The sequence below is a fragment of the Phytophthora sojae genome (genome assembly GCF_000149755.1).
Source record: "Phytophthora sojae unplaced genomic scaffold PHYSOscaffold_14, whole genome shotgun sequence".
Classification (NCBI taxonomy): Eukaryota; Oomycota; class Peronosporomycetes; order Peronosporales; family Peronosporaceae; genus Phytophthora; species Phytophthora sojae.
Window position 1 is genome coordinate 408,745 of NW_009258128.1, and position 20,298 is coordinate 429,042.

Consider the following 20,298-nt stretch of genomic DNA (forward strand, 5'->3'; position numbering starts at 1 on the left):
GGTTTATTCTTCATCGTACATAAGTGTCAGTTTTGTTCTTAATGCTATAATATCTTGTTGTTCTGCAAAATGCGCTTCTTGTCCACGCTTGCCAGCTTTCATGTTATGATCGGAGGACACAGTTCCACTGGGTGATTTTGCGAAGTACAGGTACATCCATTTTGCTTGCTCTTGGGTCTTCTCACCAAACTGCCCGGTCCTCTGTCCTTGGTGGCGGGGTGCACTATTCAAAATCACGAAGGGATCTGCAAAACTAACCTATGGGCTATGGGGACGACGTTCGTGAAGATACGGACGTTGGTGCCGTCGTGACTGTAGCAACACCTACTGATCGTTCGGATCTTGCTGGCCGCTGAGCTGACGTTGAAGACACAAACGATGGACAGGGCGAGGGTACTGCTTCCATTGTCCGTCTTCGAGAAACGCCACTTCGTGATTGTGTCGGAGCAGGAGAGGGACGCACACCACCAGTCGTTAACGCACGTCTTCGTGCAGCTTCATTAGCTAAAGCGTCGTCCTCTTCATCGCCAGCATCTTCAGCCTCATCATCGTCATCGTCCTCGTCATCATCTGGGAGGTAAATGTTACGGCACATTTCACACTGAATGGACAAAACGAAGCAAATGTTAGCGTTGTACTGGACCCAACTGGTGGCAGAAATGCAGGCTGCTCTTACCTGCATCGACAATGGTCGATTGACGAAGGTGCACGAGGGGCAAGACCACGGCTCCATCGGTACAAGCATTGAGGTTTTGCCAGAGTATCGTGCATCAAGATCTTGAGTCATTCGATAGGAAGAGGCGGGCGATGAACACATTGAGAGCGACGACGTCCGGCCCATTGCGCCCTCCCAAGGAGCACGCCCCCCGCCAGCTGTAAGTCCGTCAGCAAACCCACTCGGCTGCGCGGTTGTGGCTGCATCCACCTGCAACGCGGTCTGTAGGAAAATCGCCGCCGAGTCCAGCAAAAATTGGGGTCGGGAACTGTTATGGTCTCCATCTACCTTGACAAGGTTCTTGTCGCCGCCGTATGCCGCGAAGATCTGGTCACTATGGTGTGGCGCCACGAATGAATCGTGCTCTGCAGCGACGAACAGCGCTGGGACAAAGGACACGGGGGCGTGATCTATCGGAGCGAGTCGCCGCAAATCAAAATGAGCTCGCTTCTTCACCGAAGAGCGGATAAACTTGAGCACGATCTTCACCAAAAATCCTGGCAGCGTCAATCCTTCCTGACGTCCGCGTTCCACCACTTCCTCTACGAGCTGCTCAAGACTTGCGAAGGCGCTATCCACGACAATACCTGCAATGGACGGGTCCCTATCTGCATGCAGCAGCGCTGTAGCCGCCCCCATACTGCGCCCCCACAGCGCTACAGCTCCGACATTCCTCTTTGCACGGAGATGCGTCACCACATCCCTCAAGTCGTCCCGCTCGTAGTATCCCAGCGAAATATACTCTCCGTCCGACTTGCCACACCCCGCCGTATCAAACGCCGCAACCGTAAGTCCAGCAGCCAGACACGTCCGCAGCACGCCCAGCGCCTCCAATCTGCACGACGAATTGCCGTGCAAATACACCACACACGGCATCAATTCTTGTGCTGAGGGAGCAGCAGACGACGGCGCCGGCCGCCAATGCGAGCACACAAGCTTCTGTCTGCGGTCGTTCACCACCACAAAGTCCTCCCTCACAAAAGCCCTTCCGGCGAAGGAGAACTCGTCCGGGCCGAGGTCCTCCTGGTCGTAGTCTGTGCGTGGCGGCCGGATGATGAGGTGCACCAGCTCCGTGTAGCCGTGCTTGATCAAGTACCAGTAGCTGAGCTGCGACGACGCCTCCTCCGTGGCCTGCTGCCCCCTCTCAATGCCTCCTCTCTCTTGCTGCATCCTGTCGTCGCTACTGGAGCTGGAGCTGCTCGGAGGCCGTCGAGAACGCCGCGGACGCGGCACGTGGCGTCGGTTCGCTGCTGCTGCGACGTCCCGATCGCTGGGCATCGACGCCGAGCGCCGCTCGCCGCGGATACCTGGCCCGCCCATATCCGATGAGTCCACACTGGACTGCGGGGGTAGCGAGCGCCGCACGGGGCGCGAGGAGCTCGAGCCGGAGGACGACGCTTCCCGGGACTCGGAGTTGCCCATGGTGGAGTCGTTCTTGGCCGGATCCTGATCCTCACAGGGCGATTCTGCAGACGGGAGAACTCTGGAGAGATAGAGCAGACGCGCGTGCAGAAGATGAATGTAACTGCAGCGACTGCAGAGCCTTGGAAGCGGAGATACAAGCGGCCGACGCCCGTCGAGGTGCCGTCGCGGGCAGCTCGCGTCTTGCCGATTGCGTTCCGCAGCTTGCGGTTTTGAGCTCGAAGACTGTTATTTTCAGTCGAGGGGTCGGGTAAATGGAGTTTTCGTCGAATCAACACGCGGGAAGGCACTGGATTTCGGCGAATGAGACGCGTGCGCGGCCATAGGGTGGACTGGCACTGACTTGACTCGGTCTGTGTCCAGTTGCCGTTCGCACGCCCAACGTAGCAGCGCAAACGATGGCAAACCTCCGAGCTTACAATATCCTAAGCCTGCCTGCCCGCCCTGTTGTTTTAAATTGCGTGCAAAGTGCATGCAACTTGTCGATACATATCGTGGCTGCAATTCGGTTTGACGGAAGGCTCGACGCGGGTGACGTCACGCTTCAATTTCATCTCCACTGTTGACGGCGGTGATGAACATGTTGCGGGATCGAACGGAGCGGTGCGGCCTCGACTTTGGCGCCGCGACGCGTCGAAGGCTCCGCCCGCGAGATTTGAATCGCCGCCGCCAGCGCGATCCCTGGAACCGAATGGAGGCCGCATGCAAGTGTGTGTGCTGCTGCTCAACACGAACTTCGACCACCAGCGTCAACTCAACTCTCCTCCTTCTTATTCTCCCACTCACTCGTTACTTCCACCGACCGCAACAGCCAAAGAGCACGATCGCCGTTTTGGTCACCCACCACACACAAAACACGAAGAAAAAGGCAACATTTTGATACGCATCGAAATGACAGCGCTCTATTCACGTTCGTTACACAAACCGGCAGCTTCCGCGTAATTACGTGGTCAAAAGCCCGGTCGTTTTTACGCGGCGGCTCCCCCAGTCCTAGCAGCCAACCACTGGCTGTCGCGGGGCTCCAAAGCGGCGGCTTTTTGACTGGGGACGTAATTTCTGAAATCGGACTAGAAGACAGGTAGGCATGTATCTTGACTTGGGGGCGCCGTATCTCGGCCTCTAGGGCTCCTAGTCGCACGGCGCCTTGACGACGACGTAGCCCAGGCGCTGACTAACCCGCGCGTATGCTGTCCACCCCCGCAAATAGACCTCAGCAACCATGGTGAACATGCCGAAGGAACGCCGCACCTTTTGCAAGGGCAAGAAGTGCCAGAAGCACACGGTGCACAAGATCACCCAGTACAAGGCCGGCAAGGCCTCCAAGTACGCCCAGGGCGCGCGTCGCTACAACGACAAGCAGAAGGGTTTCGGTGGCCAGACCAAGCCCGTGTTCCACAAGAAGGCCAAGACCACCAAGAAGATCACCCTGCGCATGGAGTGCAAGGAGTGCAAGACCAAGAAGCAGCTCCCCATGAAGCGCACCAAGCACTTCGAGCTCGGCGAGAAGAAGAAGTCGACCGGCCACCAGTACTAAGTGCGCTAGGCTCGAGCAGGTTTCCGGTCTGCGGGCGTCACTGCTAGGAGCTGTGGTTGGCTGGCTGGGACGCGGTGCTGCTGCTGCTGCTGCTTCGGCGTGGGTTAACTGATCGGTCTTCGAACGACGATGTCACTCAACGATGACTGGGGCGAGGTGGACAGGTGCGGCCGCAGGACGCTCTGCGCCGCTGCGGAGGGAGATCTGCTGCGGCGGATGGAGAGCTGCAGAACAACAGGGCGAGCTCGGTAGTGCCTCAAATCAAAGCCATGGTCGTATTTTAGTCCTGAAACAGTGTCAACGTTTGCTTCGCCTGCGTTGGGGGGTGGCGTGTACGTGCACGTTACAGGTGCAGATCAGGTTGAGGAGAGCAGTGGAGATGGAGCAACGTGGGAGCTTGGAGAGCGAAGTGTTCCTCAAGATCAGGATTTAGGTGCGACTGCTGACGCGACAATAGTGATCCTCCTGACCGAAGCGACGTGGAGCAACGCAACACCGATAGCAGCAGCAGGATCTTCGCGCCGAGGTGCGATAGCAGTAGCGTTCTTGTCAAGAGGGGTTTGATGAAGGTGCTCGAGGTGGCAATGGACCGCTTGTGCTCCAACTCGTACAGTGCCAAGTAGACAGAAGGCTGTAGCTGTTTACCTTCAATGACACGTTCTTCTCGCACAGCACACGCATCGCCCCGCTTAGCAGAGAAGTTTAAGGCTCCACTGGAGTATATACACGGCCGTGCTAAGCCAACTTCAATGCGCAATATCTTGAGAGCTGTCGCTCAAATAGATAGCGTTCACGTAGTGCGAGCAAACTCTTGTGCTATTGCGTAAGGCTAGCAGATTTACCTTTGATTGGAGTCAGAAGAGCAGAACTGACAGCCAAACTGCTGCAGCAAAACCGGTAGCGCTAACTAGGCGAAAGATTTTGATCAGCAACCGCATGCCGATCGCGCACTCTCTTCAACCGTCTTCGAGAGACCGAGCGACAGACATCGAAGTGGAGGGTGACACAACGCTCGCCCCAGCTCCAGCGCCGACCTACGGACGATTCCGATTGTTTGGTTCATGCACTCGGGTGTCGAACAAGCAATGGTATGTCCAGTGTGAGTGGACTATCATGAAGTATTTGAATGTTCCAAAATCTGACCTTGCTTCGCCAACGCAACTCGCGGAGCTACACGAAGCAACTACGTTTCAGTCCGTACTATTTCGTAGTAGCCTGGATGGATAACACTATTAGCACTTTGGATGACTCTGGAGCAGTGGCGCAAGCTGACAGAGCTTACGGATGGGGTGGTTCGAATCGCCACGGCCAAGTGCACCAGCTAAATCGCGTTGTTCCCGCTCTTGCACGTTGGCGTTGCAAGCACCTTTAAGTGAAGATACGGCAGCCCAAGTTGTACATTTTAAGCCTGGTAAGAGGGCATCGCGGCAACTTTAAGAAGTTTTTGATGAAATCTCAAGACGTTTTTTTCGGTAATTAAGGGTAAAGATTGTTTGTTGCTCTCTTCACTTCCAAGAATCTTTCCCAGCGAAAAACCTTGTCCCTAGCAAGCTCACAGTTGGAGTTCTTCCACGCTATTCAATCTTTCCACAGCTAATACCTCCAGCTCTGCGATGGAGGCAACCACTGATATCGAGGTGACCGGGCTTACTACATTTGCCCCACCTCCGTCTCCACCCTTCCGCTATGCGATCACACTGAAGGAAGAGCGCTTGAGCATCTGGATGGCGGAACTCGGGTCGAAGAAGCAATGGTCAAGTGCTTTTTCTAGTACTAAGTAGCTTCCACTGCGTATTAGATGGCCATTTAACGCGTATGTATTCCAATTTCTCAGGTATCTGGGTAACTTGGAGCAAGCGGACTACGTGAAGCCTCAGTATAGCATCCCCGGGGCCAGTGCTACCGACTATGTTAAGGCAAGTTTGAGTCAAGCGAAAATTACCACGAAACCTTCCTTACCCAGTTAATGTTTTTTTATTCTGTTGTAGTTATTCTTCGACTTACTGAACGGCGATGTGGATGCGCGCAAACTGACAGCCTTGGCGACTGGAGACGTTCAATTAGAGCTGCGCTTTCAAGTCAACCCTCGTTTCTAGTCGTGGGTTGCAGTTTACGAGCTCACTCTCGCTCCTGGGTCTATCGAAAGGGTCAACGACTTGGAAGAAAGGCTGCACTACAACGAGGACGAGTTGACTCGACTACGTACGGAAGCGAGTGCCCAGAACGCCATGATCCAGCGGCTGAATGACAGTCTGAATGCGTTGCAAGGTGACGATGTGGAGCAATTACGTGCGCAGCTGAATGAGCAGCAAATTAAGCTGGGGCAACAACACGAAGAGCTCCAAGAGCGCCACGTCGTCGTACTTGAAGCTACCGGGACAAATGACAGGGGAAACGGTTGCTGGAACCAAGTGGCCTCAGCCGATGTCGTTGTGGACGACGACAGCAGCGTTGTACGCGTTGCCCCGGCCGACGTTTACGTCGTTTATGGCCTCGTTGAGGTCCCGCACGAGGATTTCCATCAGAGTGCGTGGCTCCTCAAGAATGGCAAGAAGTACCGCCCAAGCTACGACGTGGGCGTTTCTGTAAGTGGCGTGTCCTACACTTTGGTCGCTGCAATGATTCCACTACGGGAAGGAGATATATTCCGATTCAACAGCGTGAAAGATGTTCAAGCGTTCCCGTTCGCGTACATTTGGGGCATGAGCAACCGCGCCGACTCGGATACCCAGTGATAGTTCTTGAATTGAATTGACTCGCTTTTCCTTTTTCTAAGAAACGCACTCTCATCTAGCACAGTACACAACATACAGCAATAACGACTCACATTTTTCTTCTGGAGTTGGCAGGGAAGATGGCATCAACGGAATCTATCGAGATCGAGGGCATTACGACGTTCCCGGTGTCTCCGTTGTACCGCTACATCATCGAACTCAAAGACGACAAGTTAACGATCTGGATGGAAAACCAAATAGACAAAAGTCAATGGAAAGAGATGAACACTGACATGCTTTGGTTCTTCCTCCACCTGCTCACTGCTTTTTTGTTGCTCGTTCACAGGTTTAGTGGCGGCTTCAGCAAAGCCGACTTTGCATCGCCTACGAGTGCTCTCCCGTGTGCGTCAGCCGCTGACTACGTAAAAGTAAGGCAGTATATTCTCCTCCGTTTGTTGCGTGGATCTGACAGCTCTTATATATTTTATACCGAGAACAGTGCCTGCAGCAAGCTTTCGACATTGAGCTCAGTGAAAGTGGCGACGCAACGCGCGCCCTGACACAGGCGGAAGACGGCTCTATCCGACTCAAGTTGACGATGATATTTCGTCTTCTGTGCTCGACGTGGACAATGGAGAACGTCTTCGACCTCAAGCCTGGAACCATTGCGCGAATCAACGCCTTGGAGACGAACGTGCGCGAGCAACGCGAGCTGCTGGAGGAACTACAAGGCGGTGAAGGCGCGGCCACGACCGAACTGAAGGCGATCCGCAAAGATGCGTCGTCCAACGTGTACTGGGCAAAAGTTGACTCCAAAGATTGCATCGTGTCGGAAGATACTCACCGAGTTGTTATCTACCGCACGGGTGTCTACCTGCTTGCCGGAGACACAAAAATCGCACCAGAGAGCTACCACGATACTGTTCGAGTGATGAAGAATGGAGCGCGAGTTGAAGTCTACGACTTTGAGAGGCAGGGCAGGGGATGTTTTGCTGCGATCATGCGCTTGAGTGCTGGAGACAGCGTCACAGTCCAATGTGAATGCAAGGTTGACGACCTTATCGATCTGGATTTGGTTTGCCTGAACCACCCGGATTAGTTGGGATTAACGAAGGAGGACCGCCACTGAAGGCTAACACGCGCCTGCACTCGTTCACCAGTTAAGACGATGAATGCACAAGAAGAATATGTTGTCACAACTAAATTGACGCACAAATGATACTTTTACCGTGGCGAACGCCTTGGATACCGCGAGATAGCACGCATCCGGCAAAAAGAGACATAAAAAATATTGTCTGCACTCAGGTGAATTTTTGTTGGCAACTTCATCCATGGTTCTCATGCGCGAAATCCATTGCTTGGAATTCTCCTCACCGTTAGATTTACGCAAATTCTCAGAACAACGTGATTCTTCGTCTTCGCAACCCATCGGTGAATGAGCTCAGTGCCACAACTCGTTTTCCGGCGAAAAGGTAGCAACCAGCCCAGAGAATCTGTCGTGCCTTGCCCCCAAGATGGCGGCTTTGCAGGATATTGAAGTGGAAGGCGTCACTGCGTTCGCACCGCCACCCGCAACGACCTATCACTACACCATCACGCTCAAGGACGACACACTGGGCATCTTCATGGAGGACCGTGCCACCAAGAAGCAATGGTACGAATGGTGCTGCTACCTCACGACTCTAACAACCGGTAAGGTTGACGAGGTGTTATTTATTTTTCTAGGTACAAGGGCAGTATGGACGAAAGCGACTACGTATCGGCTGCGAACGCGGTTACGGGCGCTACACCAGCGGACTACGCGAAGGTATACTGGAGTTATATGCGTTGAAGGTATGCGGGGCTGACGTGCTATGTCTTGCTAGTGTTTCCGAGATGCGCTAGGCTGTGAACTCGATCGGTCAGGCGATTCGTCGCGCGATTTGGAGATTTTGAAGGAGGGCGCTCTGCGCCTGCAATTTTTCCGTCCGGATCCGAGGTCTTCACTCTTCCAAGGTGGTGACGTACTCTTTCGAGCTTGAACCTGTATCCGCTGAGCGAATTGACGCTCTGGAGGCCAAGCTGCGTGACCAGCAACACGAGCTGGAGCGTCTCCGCCGAAAGGTCGACGGTGGACGAGTGCGGACGTCTATTCACCTCAGCGCGTCAAGCAAGGATGCAACCAGCTCGAATCTGTTGCTTCAAACTCCGTCGTGGCAAAAGGTTGACTCGAGCAACTTTACGGTGGACGAAAAACTCGGTGAAGTGAGAGTTTGCCACGCAGGCGAGTACAGCATTACCGTCGTGGTGGATGCGAGTGCGAATGGTTACAATCCGGTTACTTCCCTGTTGAAGAACAGCAACGTGTTGCAGAATGACGGTTGTAGTTGTGTGAGCAATCGTAAAGTCTACCTGGAACAGGACGATGTGGTGACGGTCAAGTGCGACTCCGACGTCACTAGCGCCTGTCATGTGTCGATCCTCCGACTTCGACGTTGAAATCCCTTCGAGGATGGAGAAAGCCTCGTCACTCACAAGTCCTTGCCAGCTTTGGCTTTTTGGTTTTCTGTATGGTGGCAGCTTTGATAACTCCGTGGTAGCGAAGTGTAAGATAATGGAGCCCTATCATTTTCATTGCAACATTGCCCTTCCACTTATTCGCAGTTCGAAGAACTGTGTTAGGCGGCCTTCGATACGTTTGATGCATTGACATCCAGCATTGCTGACAGAATAATGCACTTACGTGTCGAGTTTTCAGGCGTGTCAAAGATCGCCTGCTACTGTTACATATTAAATTCTTTCAGATTTACGCGGCCAATGGTTATGTAGTTGATCAAGTTAAAAAATGCAGCTGTCCACTTGGCATTTGTGCTTCCCGTTTCTTTTTTCTTTGTCATCTATAGCTAAATTCGAAAAATCCTTTAAAAAAATATTATGCACTGATACCCCGTCACCAATTTCGTGGAATAATAGATATGAAGGCTAGTGCAGATCTAATGCGTGGTACGTACCAACGAATTCGATAACAATTTGTTGCAAAAGAGTCCGAAGCAGCAGCGGATAATGACTCTTTGCCCGACATCGGGTTGAATGGCAAGATGGAATATGTATAATATTCTAACCTTTCAACCATTGTGGTGCTTGCATCTAAATCACATGTGCAGGAAATCGAATGTAAGTGTTGGTAGTCGCAAGACAGCTTGTTCGACTGCTAGGTAGTCGAAGGAAACCACTCACATTTAGTCCGTTTAGGGCATTTTGATATTGCTCAACTCGCCTGAGTGGTGGTTTCATTAGGGGGGAATAAGAAAGTATCACCATTTGGTGGCTAGGTCATGGTTGCAACAGCGATGTGCGTGGCATTCGCGAGATGCTGCTATGGACGGTCAAAGAAACTCCCTGTGTCATCTTTTGCACGAATTTCCATTTTGAGTCACCGTCCGGAATTTTACCTTTACCTTTTTCCTAAGCATTTACCGATGAGAACTGCCCTCATGGCCTGAGTCCCTTATTTTGATTTGCGGAAAAGTTCGATTCAGCGGGTTGACATTATCTCTCCTGGTAACTTACTTGCACTTAGCAGTGTGCTGCTCGTGAGCCTGATCGCCATCCACTAACATTGAAATCATGTGTCTGTACTGGGCTATCCTGAACTCTTCCATCCAAATGTTCACTTTTGAGTCGACAGTGTAGGGGTAGGAGTGAATGTTGCCACACCCTCCACCTTGATATAATAGCTTGCAGCGCCGCCATGTCTGGACCATGAATTGTGGAACTAAAAATTCAAATGAAAAGGATGCGGCAAATTGTCATCAGTCACTCAAAACTGATGCGTTAGCTTTGATGACCGATCCAGTTGAACAAGTTGAACCCGGATACATCTTTGACTGAATTTCTAGACATCAAGCTCGTCCACTTCAGCAACGAGGGCTTCGCGGGCGCGCACGGCTTCATGCGACACCGAATAAACCCTGTGCCGGCTGCGTAGCAGCATACCTTACGTTACACATGCTATCTCAGTAAAATAATGGGAACATAGTATTCCCAGCTGCGCCCTGGTAGCTTTGTACAAGCGTTGAAGGCTTGTGGCATGGGACAGGTTCAGATAGTTTTTGCCAATACAAAAATTCAACAAAAACATCAATACGCTTTCCTTTAACCTTTGGGTTCAACCTTTCACCTACAGGCAGGGTTCCAAAGAACCCATGTTTTTCAGCCAAGCTGGGAGGGTGTTACACTTCAAGAGGGTGGGTGGGATAAATAGGACGGGTTTTAATAGGGACGGTTCAGCACGGTTTAGCCTAGGTTTGGCCAATTTTGAGAAGTAATGGGGCGGTTCGGGAACGGTTCAGCACGGTTCAGCCTGTTTGGGACGGTCTAGGGGAGTTATGATGTCACTTGCGCGGTTTTGAGTAAGATTGCCATTGTTGGTGGCTGTGGTGGTCACGATATGGGCTTGGCTCGAGTCTCGGTCCGGTACCCTCTCTAAAGTCTACTGTTTGGTATAGTGGTTGGCTCTCCGTATGAGAGGCTTTGGGCATGGAAGCATCTAGTAAAACCGATAGTTCTTATCTCACTTACGCATTTGCACTAAGTTACGCAACAAGTTCAAGCTTCCACGAACCATGGCCTTCTCTTCGCTTTTGACCCAGCCGGTTTCCTCAGTTACTGCTGCCGACTTAGCGTCGAGCCTCGCGGGCTCTCCAGTGCGAGCTGCAGTTTCAGCAACCCCTTTACCCCTTGGTGACTTGGGCAAGGAGCAGACCCAGCAAGCTTCGACGGAGCTAACCACGAATGCTCAGCCGGCCAAGCGTGGACGCAGCAAGAACCCCGCCTGGAACGAAGTCATCGTTGCAGACGGCATCGTGTCTTGCAAGCGTTGCGAGCGCATCATTCACCAGCTGGGCGAAACTCATGTCGAGCGCGTGCGACACCACCTGCAGAAGAAGTGCAGTAAGCGGCTCAAGACCAAGTCGATCGCTTCGTCTTTCCCAGTGGCGTTAACAGCTGCCCAGGTGACTGCTTTTCAAAAGCAGTTTGCTCTGTGGTTTTACTCCACCGGCATGGCCTTCAATAAGGCAGTCCACCCTATCTTGTTGCATGCGCTTCAGATGCTCCACCCTGGTGTGGTGATCCCAACCGCCCACTAACTGTCGACGACGCTGCTAAACATGTGCTACGGCGACTTCAAGGTGAAGTGGTGCATAAGGTCACGGCAAGAAGTGCACGCTCTACACTGACGGCTGGACGGACGTGAACGGCAAGAGCGTGATTAACTACGTGCTGGAATGTGAAGGCGAGTCCTATTTCTTGGGGTCCGTCTACACTGGAAGCACGTCGCATGATGCAGTCTTCCTGTCGGCTGATGTGAAGAGAGTGCTCGAGGCCGCGAAGTTTACGACCATCGTTGCCGTTGTCACCGACAACACGGCCACCAACCAGCTGATGTGGTCGACGCTGCGGCCTGAGTATCCGGACATCTTCTTTCATGGGTGCATCGCGCACGTGATCCATCTGATTGTCAAGGACATGGTAGCCAAGTTGAAGTGGTTGGGCAAGCTGCAAGAGGACTGCCGCAACATGGTGAAGTTTTTCAAGAAGCATCAGCTGCTGTGGGCGGAACTGCGTCGCATGCAACGTCTGGAAGGCAAAAACGCGCTGGTGCACCCTGCCGAACCGAGGTGGGGCACCATCGAGAAGTGCTTCAGGACTGTCCTGGAATCGGAAGGCATCTTGCTGGCAATGGTGACTCGACGAGAGTTTCTAAAGGCGAAGTCCAAGGAGCAAAAGGCAAAGCGACGCATGGCGCATGATGTGGTCACAGCCTCCGACTTTGTCCCCCGGTTGAAGAGAGCCATCGCGCTACTGAGTTTGCTGTCCGCGACGCAGAAGGAGTTCGAGGGGAGCTCTCGTCCCATCTCAGACGTGTACCGGATGTTCATCGACCTCCCAAAGAAGTACAACAACATGTCGATGCCTATCGGGGAGTTCGGCGTCATCTCAAGCATTTTGGAGGAGCGCTTCGACTTCGTGTATGGAGATGCCCACCTGCTCGACCCGCGGTATGGCGGCGAAGAAATGGACGATGACACAAGGGAGAAGGTCGTGGATTTCATTGCTAGCTGGCACGGGTCCGATCTTGAAGATGCTGCGACTGCGGAGATTCTGCGGTATCAGGCCTTCTTACGCAAAGGTTCGCGGGAGCTCAAGTTGGTGAAGGATGGTCGAGTGTCGGTTCGAGAGTTCTGGGGTGGGCCGACTGGTTTCCCACTGCTGCGGCAACTAGCGACCCGCGTCTTCGCAGCGGGGTGTTCCAGTGCGGCAGCCAAGCGGAACTTTTCAACCCACAAGTTCGTCCACTCCGCAGTTCGCAACCGCCTCAAGTAAGGGAGCGTTGAAAAGTTGGTGTTCATCTTCTTCAACGCGAAGAACATGGACACTGACGTTTAGTCTTCATAGTCGCTGGTGCTGTCGTTGTCGTCGCTGGATAGCTCCGAATCAGAGTCCTCGCCATAATGAGGGCCAAAGTTGTTCAGTTGACGCGCGATTTCCGCTTCTTCAACTTGCGCTCGAGCTGGAAGCTCGGCGTACGCCGCCGGGAAGACTGGGTATCGGCACACTGGACATGTAGCCATCATTTGACGGGCATTAATGTGTGCGTTGATGCACCGCCGGCAAAAGCGCTGGTGGCACCGCCTGCAGTGTAGAGCGTTACGAAGCGGTTCTCGACAGATGACACATATGTCATCGTCAGTCGCAGTAGGTTGCTGCACCACTGGTGCCGCCGCAGAAGCCGCCGCAACAGGTGGCCGTATTGGTGGCGCTGCTACAGCAGGTGTATTTTGGCGTAATGCAGGTCTTATCGCGGCTCCTGCTGTTGGCGGCGCCGCCTGTGCTTGTTGGCATGATTGACGCGCCACTGCGGCGGCTGTGGCGACGGCGGCAGCTTGAAGTCTCCGCCGTTCACGGCGGCGAGCATTACGTTGATTCCGCCTCTCTGCTTCAACCTCCTGCGGAAAGCGGTTTGTATAACAGACTTGCCGCCGTAAGTGCTGACGCACGGACGCTGCGTGTGTGAACGTCCTCCCGCATAGTGGGCAGGAATATGCACCTTCACCTTCCATTCTAAATGATAATGCGAGTTAGGCCAAATAGTGCCAATGGACCCTAAATATATGTAGTTCCCGCTTGCTTCTATATATAACCCAATATACCCGTGTTGTTATTTTTGTGGGTGGGTGGATCGTGCAAAATACCCAAAACCCATTTATTCTAAAACCCAATTTGAGAACCCTGCCTACAGCCGAGGTGGCATTCCAGAATCTGCCGCTAGAGGAGAGGCGTCATGGATACGGCCATAGACGTAGCGGTGGTGACGCTCTACTGTGCCATCGTTGGTGTCGCCGGAAGCGTGTTTAGTGTAACCATCGAATCGACCCCGAGAAGACGGTGCTGGCCTTGAAGAAAGAAATCAAAGAGAGCGGAGCGCGCTACTTGAAGAATGTCATGGAGGACGATCTGCAGCTCTTTGTGGCAAAGACGGACAGCAGCTCGAGGAGAATGAGGCGAGTGACGGTTGGAGTGACACACGCGGCATGAAGCAGTTGAGGGTTGATCGAGCGCAGCTACGCACGAAGGCAGTGGGTCTGCCGCGCGGTCAGTTGCAGGAGGAGGCGGGCCCATACACGTGCTGGTTGGTGTTCGGGTGGGCGTTGATGTCGTAGCGGAGCGGACCATGACTGGCAGGAAGATGACGCTCGAAGAGCTGCAGTCTGAATTCCCAGCACCATCATCGTTTGCGCACCATAGGGGGAAGCACGGATGGCAAACCATTCGGACCAAGCACAAGGACCAGATCATTTGCCATCGGTTGACAACGGCAATCAATAAGCCGTCGCTACCGATCGTCCTGCTTCACCGTTCCTTTGCAACGTTTGAGAGAAATTGTGCTGAGATCCGCCTTGACGGACGTGACTGTGATTTTGTTGCGCGTTTTTGCGTGGCCATGTCGGATGGATAAGACACCGAGGCTTCCTTGGTCAATACTGCAAGGAAAATGCTGGAACAGTACCTCTTTGACGGATGGGCGTCTGGGGCGACGATCGTCCCCGTTCAAGTCGACGACTCAACGTCCGATGGATCGTATCTATATGGGAAATCGTTGCTGCTGAACTTGGAAGTGAAAATACACAAAAGCGCGAGAGAAGGAGACCCCACGATGCAGAATATCGGGTACTACATCAAGTACCTGCCATCCCGTATCGACGGGTCCATGCCTTGCTATTTGCTAGACATCTGCGGACCGCTCCTGAGTGTTTTCGGCGTCATCAACCTTGGTGACGAAGCTGTCGTGTGCGAGCCACTGGTGGCTAGTCTCCCCTTGCTTTACTTCGACACCCCACTATTGACATCCCTGGCTCGTGTTTGTGCGTCGTTGAAAGTTGCGATGCGCGAGCTAACTAGATAACTTGAAGACGGGAACAAGCAGGTTGTTACCAGTGATGTTACACGCTTCACGTTCCCATACAAAGATACAGCGTTGATCGATGGTGAAGAGGTGAAGCTGACGTACGAGGCTGCGATAGTTCGCTACGTCTTTTGTGCGCGACTTGCTCCATCGCAGACAAAGGTCATCGTCAAGTTTGCCAGACAGTACGGTAGCGATGTGCATCAGTACTGTGCGAACGAGGGCTTCGCTCCGAAGTTGTTGAGTCACGAAGTTCTTGTTAACAATTGGGCGTTCGTTGTGATCGCATAATTTACCAAATCGCACAGTGTACAGTATAAGATTTGCACCCTCCAGTACACATTCGAGGTAATGAGCAGAGGCGAAAGCGCGAAGTGAAGATTCACTGCCCTGGTGCTTACAGTAGCTGTGGTGAACTGCTACTAAACAACAATGTGATAGGGCAGATATGAACAACCGCCCCAACCTCTCGACGGTGGCTACGCCTAAACCAAAGCGACCAATTGACGACTCCAAGGTCGATGGCACCTACTTTTCGACGATACGAATTTCTGGCTTTGCAACTTGAAACAAAACTAATGGGAGAGCAAGTTGGTGATGCCTAAGCCAAAATCTTGATTTTAGTTTCTGTAACCCACACCTGTACATGCAGTTCATCGGAAATATCTCGGCTTATCTAGCGGGAGTTAGTGTATGAATAAGTGAAAGTTTCAGCAAATATTATAACAAATTACTATGTAGTGCTCAACAGTTCGTTCATGAGCTCGTCAATCTTTTCCAACATGCAGCAAACCACAAGAAACAACAACTCGCAAGAACTTGCATTTGCAGTTGAGCACACCCAAATGCTCCACACGAAACTCATTTGTTCCTCACATTTCTTGCGTGACCGAAGCATCAACAGCCAAGTCGAGCAATCGTCAGGTAAGAAGCGCTTGCGATATCACAATCGCACTTGACAGTCAGCACATCTCCAGCGTCCAGACGCGTAATAACACTCAAAGTCGAAGTACTCGCATAATTGCTCTGATATCGGCAGTGAACAGTCTGCAGCACGTCGCCGTTCTTCATCAGGTAAGACAATTGGTTGTGGCTATACGCAACAGCGTTCGACACGACGGCAATGGTATAAACGCCTGGGTGACCAATTTTCACTTCACCGAGGTTTTCGTCCACTGCGAAGTTGCTTGACCCAACACCTTGCCACAAAAGATTCGATCTACTCGCATCCTTCGCCGATGCCACCAACTCAATGAACGAAACCTCTTGCCCTCCATCAACTTCTCCACGGAGACGCTCCAACTCGTCCTGCTGGTCACGCAGCTTCGACTCCAGTACGTCAATTCGCTCAACCGAGACCGGTTCAAGGTCGAAAGAGTACGTCGCCACCCTCGTCGCGCGAAGAACACGGATCGGAACCGCCAAACCCAGTCGAAGAGCCCCGCCTTTAACGGATTTCAACTTGCGCAATGCGTCCTTCGCCTCGTCGAGCTCACAGTCTAGCGCGTCACAGAAGCACTGCAACAGGATGCAAGTCAGCCCTCGATCCCCCCAGCGATTACATTTTTTTCAGTTCTTTCACGAACCTGCAGGTAGTCGGCTGGACTGGCGTCCGTGATCGCATTGCTAAGTGAAATGTAGTCGCTTTTCGCCATGTCCCTTGTACCTGGAAAGTTAAACGGACCAGTCCTTACATCAGAACTTTGCTACTTCGAAGAAGCAATGGTAACTTTTCACGTTTTTTTACTACTACTACTACTAAGTACTTTTTCATTACCATAAGAGTCTTGTTCGCTACGAGTGAACGGAATGATCATTTGGAGTCGAAGGTGCAAGACCAGCAGGATGAGCTGGAAATGCTTCGAGGCGAAATTCGACGCCTTCAGGCGCCGCCCTTAACCCAGTTCAAGGTCTACAAGACAAGCTCACAGTCTAACCTTGGCTGGGATAAGGAGGTCATTGCCTCGACTGGGCTTGACGGGGTTGTTAAAGTTCTACGCACTGGTGTCTACAACATCGCGGTGAATGTTTCGACATTGGGTGCTGACAATACACTTGTTATGCTAGTCAAGAATGGCGAGACGCGCGCGCAATTGATCGCGTCGCATCTTTCAACATGATTGAGCGGTTTGAGGTGAACGATGCATTTTTCGTTTGGAGTGCAGGAACTCTGGCTAGCACCGCCTTGGAAGCTGAGGACTCAACCAACATCGGTAGTATGAAGAGATATCCCGGGTTTCAACTCCAATTCACCCATTTATATAGCACCTGAAACACTTTCATACCATAATGTGGCTTTTGTTGTAGTGGCGAGAGCAGCAATGAACACTCATATCCCGGATAGTATCCTTATTGATGCTTTGTAGAGATACGTAAAATGTCAAACAGCCATGAACGTTTTAGTCTACGATTGTGTGTACAGTTTTGTAAAAAAACAAACATGTAACACCCTTATTGATGCTTTTGAATAGGGGTTTCACCATGCATTACTTAACTGCAGGTGTCCATTTCAGCTATCAGTTTTCAAGTGCCACAATCCTTTTTCCAGCGCTGCAGCAGCTTCGCGTCCCAGTCATGGCTGCACTGCAAGATACCAAGGTGGAAGGTGTGGCGATGTTTTCTAATCGACCAACGCCCTACCGCTACGCTATCGGGTTGAGATGAGCATTTGGATGGAAGACGGCACGTCCAAGAAGCAATGGTACAGTACATGAGCAGTCAGGCAGGCGTAATACTTCCCTGCGTTAAAGATATCTAATCAGTAGCATGTCCTACAGGTACAAGGGCGACATGGCCAAGTCCGACTACATCTCTCAAGGTTCGTTGAAATATGTACTGCTGTATGCTGATTGACTCAGACTGATACTGCCTTAGTACTTCCAAGATACTTTGGACAGTGACCTGCACAACACCAGTGACGCGCAGCGGAGGTTGTATGCCCTAACCGATGGAGCTCTTCGTCTGGAGCTGGTTGTCACCATTCGAGTGCTCCATTCGACGTGGCTGGCCAAGTACGAGTTTAGTCTCGACCCCGTCTCGGTTGAGCGCATTGATATCTTGGAGTCGAAGCTACGAGACCAGCAGGATGAGCTAAGGAATCTCTGCTGTGACGTTCTGAATGGGTCGACACCACACTACGTGCAGCTTGAAGCCGCGACCACGGATATACACTCTAGGCTGTGCTGGAAGAAGACTAGTTCCAACGCTTTCGTGGTTGACGAAAAAACCGATGTGGTCGACGTGTGCGCCCTGGGGCTCTACATGATGGCAGCAGTGATAAACAGCACCCCAGAGTTATTCAAGCAGAGAGCTGACCTACCTCCAAGATGGAGCGCTTCGACTGGAGTTCGCTATTACGATCCGAGTTTTGCGCTCCACGAGGGTTGCCAAGTTCGTTTTTTCTCTCGATCCGATCACAGTTGAGCGGGTCGACGTGCTGGAGTCAAAACTACGCGATCTACAGGACGCGTTGGACACACTTCATATTGACGGTGGGCGAGCCCTCCCATTCATCCAGCTCCACGCTACGTCCAAGAATCAGCGCACGCGCTTGATCTGGGATAAGGAGAACTCGGATGGCTTCACCGTGACTGGACGTGATGGTACTGTGAAAGTTTCGCGTGGAGGCGTTTACAACATTTGCGCTAGTATCACGGGCAAATCTGGCGGCAATACTATCGTTCGACTGTGGACGAACGATGTGTGTATCCACTTTGCCTACAGTATTCCCTCGAGCGGATTTTACGGCTCCACGTTGCTGAACTCCATTGCGCGACTGAACGAAGGAGACGTGCTGGTGGTGACGTGTGATTCCGATCTCTGGGATACGTCCTACCTCTCGTTGGTGCGCCTGGGAAACTGAAGCTAAACCAGCATCGATGACTTTGCAGTTTTTCATTTCTTTTTAAGCAGAATTTCAATTTATGTCAACACGCATCCATCGCTGGTCATGCTCATGACGGGCTGCTGTCCATTTCCGATTTTTTCCCAGCATTCACACTCCCAAGAAAAGTTGCAGTGTTTCATGATGGCAACAGCGGACGATATCAAGGTGGAAGGCATCACTACTTTCAACACGTCTGCAACTCCTTCCTTCCGTTATGTCATCGAGTTAAAGGATGAGAAACTGAGCGTGTCGATGGAGGACCGCTCCAGCAAGAAGCAGTGGTAAGAGGGAAATTATCGTATGGATTTAAAAGAATTTGCTGTAACTAAAACCCGTGCCGTCTCCAACGCAGGTACACGGGAGAAATGGAAAAGAGCGCTTACATCACTGCAAACAACTCGATTACGGATGCATCAACCACCGACTACGTTAAAGTAAGTGGACTTATGCATAACTTTTACCAGCAACACTGTACTAAACTCCTTCTGTAGCTCTTCCGTGACGCCCTGGATTCCGATCTGAATTCGTCGGGCCAAGTGCAGCGGAAGCTGACGACACTAAATGGCGGGGCAGCTCGACTGGAATTCGCTCTGAGCGTCCGTGTCCTCCGCTCAGTGTGGCTCGCAGAGTACAAGTTCGACCTCGAGCCTGTGTCGGTGGAGCGAATCGACGTCTTGGAATCCAAACTGCGCGATCAGGAGGAAAAGCTGGAAAAGCTGCAAGCAGATCGAGCATTATCCGGGCAAAACGCCGCGTTCATTCACCTTGTGGCCACTACGAAAGGTGACAGGTCGAGGCTTCGGTGGAGCAAGTTCGAGTCTGAAGATTTCAGCGTGAACGGCGAAGACGGAGTCGTGAAGGTGTTGCAGCCTGGCATCTACAGCATTGGAGCTGTGGTGACCTCGGCGCCGGAACTCAGTTGCAGTGTGCAGCTGATGAAGAATGGCACGAGTCTGCAAGTGGCGTACTCGGGCTTTTCCAAGGGCTACTCTTGTTCGATACCGCTGAACTCGGTCACGCATTTGGAGATGAACGACGAACTGATAGTCACGTGCAGTAGCAAGCCTTCTAGCATGTCGTATCTGTCTGTAGTGCGACTGAGTAACTGAGGCTATCAGGGCTAATGGAGGTAAATATTTTCAAGCTTTCATTCCTATCGGCACGTCAAAGAACAAAAATTAGGTTTGAGCGCATATAACGTACAGTACACCTTCGCGTAGTCCGTTGGTGTGGCGTCCGTGACCGCATTTTCAGCCGATATGTAGTCGCTGTTGCCCATTCCGCCCTTGTACCTGGGAAAATAAAAGACACCTACGGTTGATCAGAGTGGTGAGGTAGCAGCACCATTCGTACCATTGCTTCTTGGTGCTACGGTCCTCCATCCAGATGCTAAATTTGTCGTCCTTGAGCGTGATGGCGTAGCGATACGTCCTTGCAGGTGGCGGTGCGAACGCAGTGACACCTACTGCTTCAATATCTGGCAAAGCCGCCATCCTGGGGGAAAGGCAAGTGGGCTGCGACCTATTCGGCGGAAAACGAGTTGTCAGGCCAAGTCCTAAATCTAACGGTGGGGAGAATCCG

At 52.2% G+C, this 20,298-nt stretch overlaps 11 protein-coding genes across 11 annotated transcripts; 8 read left to right on the forward strand and 3 right to left on the reverse strand.

The window, feature by feature from the left end:
- Nucleotides 1-265: 265 nt before the first annotated feature.
- Nucleotides 266-2,137, reverse strand: PHYSODRAFT_307213 (hypothetical protein; the record flags this gene model as incomplete). Its single annotated transcript, XM_009539791.1, has 1 exon — nt 266-2,137. One exon carries the CDS (start codon nt 2,135-2,137, stop codon nt 266-268), a length of 1,872 nt encoding a protein of 623 aa, XP_009538086.1.
- Nucleotides 2,138-3,341: 1,204 nt separating this feature from the next.
- Nucleotides 3,342-3,963, forward strand: PHYSODRAFT_289114 (hypothetical protein). The gene has a single exon (XM_009539792.1). It carries the CDS (start codon nt 3,357-3,359, stop codon nt 3,669-3,671), a length of 315 nt encoding a protein of 104 aa, XP_009538087.1. The 5' UTR covers nt 3,342-3,356; the 3' UTR covers nt 3,672-3,963.
- A 1,321-nt stretch (nt 3,964-5,284) lies between these two features.
- On the forward strand, nt 5,285-6,406 carry PHYSODRAFT_341482 (hypothetical protein; the record flags this gene model as incomplete). Its single annotated transcript, XM_009539793.1, has 4 exons — nt 5,285-5,424; nt 5,506-5,581; nt 5,660-5,725; nt 5,768-6,406. 4 exons carry the CDS (start codon nt 5,285-5,287, stop codon nt 6,404-6,406), a joined length of 921 nt encoding a protein of 306 aa, XP_009538088.1.
- Nucleotides 6,407-6,525: 119 nt separating this feature from the next.
- PHYSODRAFT_341483 (hypothetical protein) lies at nt 6,526-7,484 on the forward strand (the record flags this gene model as incomplete). The annotated part of the gene is made up of 3 exons (XM_009539794.1): nt 6,526-6,617; nt 6,732-6,813; nt 6,885-7,484. The coding sequence occupies 3 exons, from the start codon at nt 6,526-6,528 to the stop codon at nt 7,482-7,484; spliced, it is 774 nt and encodes a 257-aa protein (XP_009538089.1).
- Nucleotides 7,485-7,899: 415 nt separating this feature from the next.
- PHYSODRAFT_307216 (hypothetical protein) lies at nt 7,900-8,863 on the forward strand (the record flags this gene model as incomplete). Its single annotated transcript, XM_009539795.1, has 4 exons — nt 7,900-8,039; nt 8,111-8,192; nt 8,251-8,363; nt 8,527-8,863. 4 exons carry the CDS (start codon nt 7,900-7,902, stop codon nt 8,861-8,863), a joined length of 672 nt encoding a protein of 223 aa, XP_009538090.1.
- Nucleotides 8,864-11,590: 2,727 nt separating this feature from the next.
- On the forward strand, nt 11,591-12,034 carry PHYSODRAFT_390873 (hypothetical protein; the record flags this gene model as incomplete). The annotated part of the gene is made up of 1 exon (XM_009539796.1): nt 11,591-12,034. A coding segment is annotated over one exon (444 nt), but the record flags the coding sequence as incomplete, so codon positions are not given.
- Nucleotides 12,035-13,223: 1,189 nt separating this feature from the next.
- Nucleotides 13,224-14,224, reverse strand: PHYSODRAFT_307218 (hypothetical protein; the record flags this gene model as incomplete). Its single annotated transcript, XM_009539797.1, has 3 exons — nt 13,224-13,531; nt 13,579-13,636; nt 13,955-14,224. The coding sequence occupies 3 exons, from the start codon at nt 14,222-14,224 to the stop codon at nt 13,224-13,226; spliced, it is 636 nt and encodes a 211-aa protein (XP_009538092.1).
- A 196-nt stretch (nt 14,225-14,420) lies between these two features.
- On the forward strand, nt 14,421-15,122 carry PHYSODRAFT_341487 (hypothetical protein; the record flags this gene model as incomplete). Its single annotated transcript, XM_009539798.1, has 2 exons — nt 14,421-14,790; nt 14,839-15,122. 2 exons carry the CDS (start codon nt 14,421-14,423, stop codon nt 15,120-15,122), a joined length of 654 nt encoding a protein of 217 aa, XP_009538093.1.
- A 606-nt stretch (nt 15,123-15,728) lies between these two features.
- Nucleotides 15,729-16,486, reverse strand: PHYSODRAFT_341488 (hypothetical protein; the record flags this gene model as incomplete). The annotated part of the gene is made up of 2 exons (XM_009539799.1): nt 15,729-16,349; nt 16,418-16,486. The coding sequence occupies 2 exons, from the start codon at nt 16,484-16,486 to the stop codon at nt 15,729-15,731; spliced, it is 690 nt and encodes a 229-aa protein (XP_009538094.1).
- Nucleotides 16,485-16,951, forward strand: PHYSODRAFT_307220 (hypothetical protein; the record flags this gene model as incomplete). Its single annotated transcript, XM_009539800.1, has 2 exons — nt 16,485-16,556; nt 16,595-16,951. 2 exons carry the CDS (start codon nt 16,485-16,487, stop codon nt 16,949-16,951), a joined length of 429 nt encoding a protein of 142 aa, XP_009538095.1.
- Nucleotides 16,952-18,858: 1,907 nt separating this feature from the next.
- On the forward strand, nt 18,859-19,826 carry PHYSODRAFT_246569 (hypothetical protein; the record flags this gene model as incomplete). Its single annotated transcript, XM_009539801.1, has 3 exons — nt 18,859-18,998; nt 19,070-19,151; nt 19,209-19,826. 3 exons carry the CDS (start codon nt 18,859-18,861, stop codon nt 19,824-19,826), a joined length of 840 nt encoding a protein of 279 aa, XP_009538096.1.
- Nucleotides 19,827-20,298: the final 472 nt, after the last annotated feature.